Source organism: Labrus mixtus, chromosome 2, assembly GCF_963584025.1.
Source record: "Labrus mixtus chromosome 2, fLabMix1.1, whole genome shotgun sequence".
Classification (NCBI taxonomy): domain Eukaryota; kingdom Metazoa; phylum Chordata; class Actinopteri; order Labriformes; family Labridae; genus Labrus; species Labrus mixtus.
In genome coordinates, this window is record NC_083613.1 from 14,819,971 (window position 1) to 14,828,462 (window position 8,492).

Below are 8,492 nucleotides of genomic sequence, written 5' to 3' on the forward strand. Positions count from 1 at the left end.
CCACAAACCAGATCCAGTTTCACACTAATCCAATCACAGCTGTCTTCAGTCTAATGCCAGAGAGGCTCTCTGAATGCCTCCATTAACTTATGGTCACTTGTGAGCAGGCAGTAATGCACTGCCATTGGACCAGAACCAGGAAGTGGTAATAATGTTTTACATTTTTTATTTTTCTCCATCTTTCTTTCAGAGGAAAATGAGCAGAGGAGCAAGTAGGGGAGGTCCAAATGCAGTGATGAAGAGGAGGAGGGAATAAAGATGCAGAAAAAGGAGGGAGGACAGGAAGAAGGCGAAGGATGGAAGAGGGGGAGGAAATAGGAATAAGGACAAAGAACAGGTAAGACAAAAAGATGCAGAGCATGTTTACGACACACATAAATCAAACTGAGCAGAACAGGAAGCAGCCTTGTTTATGTTGCTGCAGGAACGCCAGTCAGACTGACGACAAGAGAAGATGGAGGTTCCTTTTACAAACACACAAAAAGAAACACACACAAGCACATACACATAAACACCACACCATTATACAGTCTGTAGTCCAAAGAAAATGTATTTAATGCCCTGCAGAAAAGGGTCACATGAGATAAATGTAAAATCAAATACCGTATATGTATACTAATTTTCACCTCTCCTTACCTCTCCTCCGCTCAACATGCCACGCCCCCCTCACCAAGCCCAACTCAGCTCACCTGGGCACACAGCTGCTCCTCATCAGTAATCGAGCCAGTATATAAGCCACCCAAGCCCAGAGAGGGGCGTGGTCAAATACAGCTCATTTACATTTAAAGCTATAGACACAGAAACAGCCTGTTCTGAGTAGGGCTGAAATAGAGGGGTTTATAGGCGTGATGCCTTGTTCAAGGGCACCTCGGCTGTGCTCAGGAAGTGAACTGGCACGTCTCCAGCTACCAGGCAGATTTCCAGACTTGGTCGACACCGGGACTTGAATCCAACCCAAGTCCTTACAGACTGAGGCTGCATCCTATCCTTTAAATGTCGACTTATGTGTAGCATTATGAGGAAGGTTTATGCAATTACATTTTATTTTTTTGTCTAAATTAGAGAGTAATTTTGATATAGCTGGAATGTTTGAAAAAATTATGACATTTGAATTGTCTTTTTTATTTAATTTATCCCTTTCACATTCGCTGGATATCAGCGGCCATAGTGAGAAAGAGAAAGCAGCATTTCGGCAGCTCTTCGGCCACACACACACACACACACACACACACACCTTAAACTCGATTATACAGTAAGTGATGTCTCTGGAAAGGGGAATGAAGGAAATGCAGCGAAGAGTCTGAAGAACAGGCCAAGAAGATTTGTATTGATTTGTATTTTACAACCACACAGAGAGAGGTTGGGGGGGGGGGGGGGGGGGGGGGGCTGTCCTCACTGTCAATCAATCATCAAAATCATGTAAGGTTAAATTCCATCATCATCACTTTTCGTTTCATCGTTACATTGCATCTTAAATTGCAGAAATCCATCAGTAAACTTTGATCATTTCATTCTCTATAACCTGCTGGTTCCACTCCACCAGCCTCCAGAACAAAAACCGCCTGCAGAGCACGGTCACAGTCTGCTCTAAGATCATTGGACTACCTGTGAGGACTCTGTCAACCATCAATGAGCAGCAAACCCTCAGGTTATCAAGTCGGATTATTCAGGACCCCTCACACGCTCTCTTCCCAGCATTTAAGTATGAATGAGTGTTTGAATTTCCCTCGGGAACAATAAAGTATCTATCTATCTAGCTATCTACCTACCTACCTACCTACCTACCTACATCTATCTTAAGTGGCTCCCCTCAGGACGCCGGCCTCGCTGTCTCGGCTTCAGGAAGCAGAGGAGAAGAGCAACATTTGTTCCCAGGCTGTCCAGCTCCTCAACTCTTTATTCCCTCCCTTCAAAAAACACACTTGAATTGAGTCAAATAATGCTCCCAGTACAGAATAAATTTGAAACACTAGGCCAACTCACTTACTGTAAGGAAACTGGAAGCATGTTTAACCTTTATTTAAGAATTTAGATGAAGCATTCCTCTATCAAAATGCTCCCTGAGCTACACAGAGTTGCATAGTAGCACATCTCTTTGGGTTGCATTATTTGACAGAACACCTGAGATACAGTTATTTACTGTAATAAATTAATCAAACTGTTGAATAAACTCAATATCCTCAAATTAATCAAACAAATACATCACCATCATCTAAGGGCATTAATACGCCACAAACCCCTACCTCAGTGAAATTCACAAATTAATAGATTTTGGTGTTTGGGTGGAAGGAATTGTTGTAGCCTACTCGCCTGTAATGCACAAAACAACCAACAGGCGGCAGCAAAGAAGCCCATGGCCTCAAGTCTGACGTAGACAGAAATAGAAGAAGAAATTGCATCAGTTTTGGTCAAGTTGTTTTCCTGCAGACAAATATTTTAATAGACATTTTATTTCCTCGATAACAAGGTAGGTTGAACACACAGGCAAGAGGGAGTTTGACAAAAGTTTACGGCAGAAGTTTGAATAAATGTTATATCGAGTGTACCATAAAAAAAAGATAAAATAGCGTAGCTACAGATTACCAAGACATTTACAAGAATGATCTAATCTTTCTGCTTTCAGTCTGTGAACACATCTTAATTAGAATCTACGAGGGATTCATAATAATTAAATCGTAATAAATGCGTAATGCCTTTTCAACGCAAAACACGTCAGTCCACCGAGTAAGATCAAGATAAAGTGAAAGAAAAAGAAAATACTGTTTGGGAAAACGTTACCTTTGATCACATTCACAGTGTAATAAGATGTTTTTGTGACTGCCGAATTTATTGATAAATCCCTATTTGTCAATCCAATAGTCACAAAAAATCGTACACCTTGTGCATTTGTAATAATCAAGTCATCTTAAATCACCAGATTTTTACATTGGATTTGGTGTGACCCAAAGACAATGCGTGAATAAAACGTCATTTAAATAGTTTTCCGTTCTTTGCTGTGTGTGACAGTTTACAAACATTACTTAGGCTTTCACTGTAGTCATGTTAAATATTGTTTATCTATTATTGAACTTTGAATAACAGAGGTGGTATAGCCTTTGCCCGGACATGTTCAGTAACAGCGTTCAGTTGAAGTCAATGTGAAACAAGACAATTCAAATGCTGCATGGACACATGTTATTATCATAATAGTTTGTTTCAAAACGTTTTAACTGACTATTAGACACTTCCTTGTACATTTTAGGGAATAATTATCTCTCTCTATGTCAGATTTGTATTCTAATTGTGACTGCTATCCTGCAACATAAAATAGATTCCCTTTTCACGAGACGTCATTGTTAATCTAATGTTTATTAAATGTTAGAACAACAATACAATCCTGATATGGCTGCAGGACATGTAATGTGTGTAATGTCAAAGACACAATTCAGGTTTATTACATGTAAATGAATTATATTATTCTGACATCTCCACGAGTGTAGAGGTAATATAACAGGGTGTTGGTTGACTCTGCTGTGTGGTATCCTTATGTGTACTTATGTAAATGTAAACAAGAGAGCTTGGTAGAAAATTCTGACATTTTTTTAAAAAAGGAACATGCTGTAAAAAAAAAAAATAATGTGTGATGTGAGACGGCGTAAATCAGACTGTAAAAGAAGGTAGGACATTAAAGCTACAGTATGTGACATTATTTCATTACAATTTATAACAAAACATTCAATCATAACATGTCACTTAAAATATTAAATTGAAATGTTTCTTTAAATAAATGTGTGTCTAATCTCCAGCACCACTTTATTTCTTTGTCTGATCTGTGATCTAGATCAGTCACCATGACAACCAAGCACAGGCTGATAACTGATTCATTTAAAGTGATGAAGAAGGCAAGGAGGGGGATCAAACGAGCGAAGAGGTCTCCTCCTCCTTCTCCGCCTCCACAGGAAGGTGATGAGCAGCACAGCTGTGTTTCTACAATATAATATATTTTATTACTCACATTTTAGTTGTTGTTATTGTCTGATCATATTTTACAAAACAATATATAAACCATTGTTTTTAAATTAAAAAGATGATTTAAATGTAATTTCAGTTAAACGTTTAAAATTAATGCTGTGAGATGCCATAGTGACTGTATTCTCTTTGTTTGCAGCAGAAGCTGAAACTAAGTCGGTCCGAGAGGAGGAGCTGCAGCAGCTCAAACAGTTTGATCTGGACTGGCGATTCGGGCCGTGCACAGGTAACACACACACACACTAATGTGCACAATTAAGATTACTGAAAGGAGAAAGTGTAGGCATTGTAATTTATATTCTCTGTTTTGAATTTGGAATAATGTTCTGAAAGTTTTAGATAATTTGATAGTTTTGCAATCTACATTATTTGAATGATTGACAGTATTGAAAAGTGTCAAAGCTTTAAGAAATCTTCAGATATTCAGTCATATATTTAACCCAAAGCTGTCGTGAACTAATGAAGGAGGACTATCTGAACTGCGCAAATACCTTTGCAGCGTTTCAGAACCAAAATGTTGCAAATTTATTTGACATTGTGGTGGGGTTTGCCTGCAATTTTTGGTGTTAAAAACAATAAAGTATCCAATATTGGGTGCCTTAGACTCCTGTTTTTGTTGTCATGGTATTGAAAGATGTATTGACATTTCTTGAAGATTAAAAAATCTGGTATCGTTATACCATAATTTGTAATGCACACAAGTATTGGCTTTCATTTCATTTAAAGACTAAGAAGTGCCTCAAATGAACAATCCTGCAGATATGACAGGCAGAGAAGACGATGCTTGTTTAGAAAAGAGGCGAGATGACACACTCAGTACATACAGTAGGTGGCAGTTTGCATGAACCTTTAAAAGTATTAGATACAGATGAATATGGTGTGTTTTATATGTAACCTGGGTTAAAGTTGTGGATGCTGTTCTGCTGAATAAATGTGTGTAAATGTACTTCCTGTCTATGCCCTCCTGTGGCTCTGCTGCCTCATAGTGGCCAAAATAAATCTGAAAAACTGTGAGTGAAACAAAAATGATGTTCAAGCTGCCTTCTTAGTACTTTTGCAGAGTCACATCAATGCAACATCAACCTGTAAAGGTTTGTTTTCATTCCAGATCATAAATCCACTATGGAAATGTTTTGCCTCTAAAATCATGATCCATATTGGTCTCATGATTAATCCGTATCAGCCTGGCTCTGAGACACACACTTACAGTATTAGTCACTTCTTCTCCTATTTTGTAAATATTTGAATTTTAGTGCCTTGATATTCTTGATCTCTCTCTTTACTGCAACTCCTGTTTAACACAGCTCTTTCCCTCTGAATAAATAAAGTTATGTCTGTTGCTTGAAAAAAATTTTTTTTTAATCTGACAGAACACTGAATCATTGATCACACCGTCGCTTTATTTCAGGTATCAGCCGGCTGCAGAGATGGGAGAGAGCAAAACTTCACGGATTGAACCCACCTGAGGAGATCAGAGAGCTGCTGCTGAAGACACAAACCGACCCCGAGTACACCCAGAGGTAACACACACACACACACACACACACACACACTATGGCGCGCCGTTTGATTCATGTGCATGCCGGTCGGACATACACCTTCACATCTGATTATATATTATTTATTAACTCCCGTACACACGCCTTGTATCAGTTGTGCACACAGCCTAAATTACAGACGGACATACGTGCGTGTGATTTTTTTAAAAGTCCCACAGGAATGCATGCACGTGAGATGTGTGTCGGGTGCTGTTGTCTGTATCAACAGTATGTTCTTGGTCAGTGTTCAGCAGTGTTAAGGGTGTAGAGGTAATATGTTTAGATATCATGCGGGGCAGCAGGGTTCATGACCCGCCTGGATCATACTTTTCTCAAGCGCTCACATTTATCGTTATGTTTGTTATTCTCCATCATGAAACTGAAGGACATTTCCTAAGTGCTGAAACATGGATTATACACACAAAATGAAACATGAATTAAACCATTTTTACTAATTCAGGCACTTATCAGAGATCAAACAACACACAGCTGCTGTGAGGGACAATTACTTACGTAGAAATAAATGAATTAATGAATGAATACAGGAATTAATACATAAATGAATGAATCCAAATCTGTCTATTGTATGCTCATAGTGCTGTAGTCAGATTTAGCTGACGTGTGACTTGTTAGATACTCAGTGGGGACAGATGGACAGGAGCTCCACAGCTGAACCAGGACACCTGTAGTTGGTGTCCATCAGAGAAATCCTGGTACTGATCCTCGCTAACAGATCTCCAAACTGGGGGAGCTGGTCAGCCTCAAGTCAGCAAAAAGGTTCATCCAGACAGTTCATGGAGGAGGAGGGGGTAAATTGAAATGTGCCACCCATGTTGTATTCTCACATACCGATACATTCAGAAAACTTTGCGTTTCAACTGCATGTGAACAGCCCCCTAGTTAAGTTTCAGCGCAAAGTCGGGGTGAGCCGATGTGTGAATGCAGCAGGAAATATTGAGGGAAATTCACGTCGGGTGAGCAGACGAGGGTAATGACATTTACACCATGCGAGCGGTGAGCGAATGCTGCAAACATCTTGCATGTAATCAAGCTGCTCCATACTCTTTTCTGCTCATCAGTATGTTCTTTTCCACTCAATAAGCAATTGTAGGGGCCGTCTGTACTGAATTGTCCTTAAAATGTCAGGAGTGCATACGTCTCTGGAAGGATAAAATGATGGCTAGTTGTGTTCTTACAAACAATAATAAACACAAATGATCCCTCGATCAAATAAGCACAGGTAGCACACGATAAAAATAAAACTTTGCATGCAGAGTTGCATTTGTCAACTGTTTGATAGAGTATACAGCGAAAAAAACTCTTACTGTGTTTTTTTGTCTCCAAAAATCTTGATCTGTGAAGTAACTAAAACTGCCCGATGAATGTGGGGAAGTTGGATAACCAAAAAAAGGCATAAAAAGAAAAGACTTGAGTTTGAAACAGCTATTTCAAATTTGTACTATTTTTGTTCTGACGTACATATCTGCTTTGGTTAATGATTGTGTTCTTTGTCTTTCAGCCTGTGGAGTGATTATCCTCTGTGAGAAAGTCAACCAGAGAGGGGGAACCATGTGCAGACTGCAAGAGAAGACGAGTCGATTTTATCACTCAAAATCACCAATGTGACTGAAAGTGACTGATTTCTTTTTTTTTTCTTATTATCGCTAACCCTCAATAATAATAATAAATAAAAACTCTAAACAAGGACAGCAGAGAGAGAAATCTCCTCCAGGATGTAGACAGCAGAATGTTAGGAAATCATGGTTGTGTTTTTGAACTTTTTATTTTTATTGAAGTTTTTAATAAAAAAAAATAAAAGAATCTACCATAACAGTGTCTTGTAATGTGTAGAGGAGTAAGGGACGGCACACTTTTACACATTCACATAATTTACTCCCATGTGTACTGTCTACTGACATACATCTGCCTCTGTCTTTTTATAACTGACCTAACTGAACACAGTGAGGGAGAGGATGAGTGACTGCAGAACGAGAAAAAAACAGAAAATATCACCTTCTAAGTAAGTTTGAGTTTACAGAGAAATAGCCCACAATTTAAAATAAGCACAACTCAAACAGTACCATCAAATGCTGTGAAGGAAAATGCTGATTTCAATGATTTCAATCAGGACATGGCTAAATATATTACAATCATTTGGGTAATTGATTGCATTTAACGCTCAAAAGGTATGTTTCTTATACCCTGGGATTGTTATGCCTTTATTTTAGGGCTAGGAGGACAGTGGATAGAGTCAGAATCTGGGGCGAGAGGGCAGGGAACGACGTGAGGGAAAGGAGCCACAGGTCGGATCTGAACCCAGGTCACCCGCTCTCGAGGTTTCAAGCCTCTACCGCACTAACCGCTAGTCCACTGCCGCCCCCTCTTAAGATATTTTGAGAGAATCTTGCAAGAATGCAACAGGATTTTTAAGTGCTTACAAATATCACAGTTTTAATTTTAACTTAATTTCTTATAAGGATCCAATAAATACAAATTATATTAATTGTATTATATATTAAAATGGTTTTTTTTTAAATAATCCATGTGATATGTTTTATTATGTATACCGGTATGTAGGATAATGTTCTGAGACTGTAAGACTCTCCATTACCCTTACCCAGAGCCCCTTTCAAGGGCACTGCCCTTACCCTTCCTTTTGCGCATTTTGATTGGTCGGCAGAGTCGCCAATCACAAAAGTCTCTGCACTGATTGGCCTCTTGTCGATGTTTTGTGCGACGACAGACGCACTACACGCTGATTGGGATGACAGCGATCAGAGGCGGTGCGTTTTCCTGATAAAGCTTCCAAAGGGCGGGGTGTAAGATATTGCTACACGCTGATTTGTTTAAGTGTAACGCCAGTCCGATTACTGAGCCTCCCATTGGTTCATTCTAAGTTCCGTTTAGTCTCCGCATTGGCGAAGTACGCTAATCACGTTCGCTGAG

The 8,492-nt window shown here is 39.2% G+C and overlaps 1 protein-coding gene across 2 annotated transcripts; it reads left to right on the forward strand.

Moving 5' to 3' along the window:
- Positions 1-2,348: 2,348 nt before the first annotated feature.
- On the forward strand, positions 2,349-7,371 carry pold4 (DNA polymerase delta 4, accessory subunit). Of its 2 annotated transcripts, none has more exons than XM_061052954.1 (5): positions 2,349-2,467; positions 3,821-3,942; positions 4,148-4,234; positions 5,417-5,528; positions 7,066-7,371. In XM_061052954.1, exons 2-5 carry the CDS (start codon positions 3,831-3,833, stop codon positions 7,088-7,090), a joined length of 336 nt encoding a protein of 111 aa, XP_060908937.1. In that variant the 5' UTR covers positions 2,349-2,467; positions 3,821-3,830; the 3' UTR covers positions 7,091-7,371. The 2 variants fall into 2 exon arrangements, with proteins under 2 accessions (XP_060908937.1, XP_060908938.1); XM_061052955.1 differs by having other exon boundaries at positions 4,151-4,234.
- The last annotated feature ends 1,121 nt before the right edge of the window (positions 7,372-8,492 follow it).

What these genes read in the sequence shown, in the direction of transcription:
- pold4 (XM_061052954.1), top strand. Translation starts at nt 3,831, where the DNA reads ATGACAACCAAGCACAGGCTGATAACTGATTCATTTAAAGTGATGAAG. An exon ending in GCGATTCGGGCCGTGCACAG is followed by an intron (nt 4,235 to 5,416) that starts GTAACACACACA and finishes GCTTTATTTCAG; the next exon opens with GTATCAGCCGGCTGCAGAGA. An exon ending in GACCCCGAGTACACCCAGAG is followed by an intron (nt 5,529 to 7,065) that starts GTAACACACACA and finishes TTTGTCTTTCAG; the next exon opens with CCTGTGGAGTGATTATCCTC.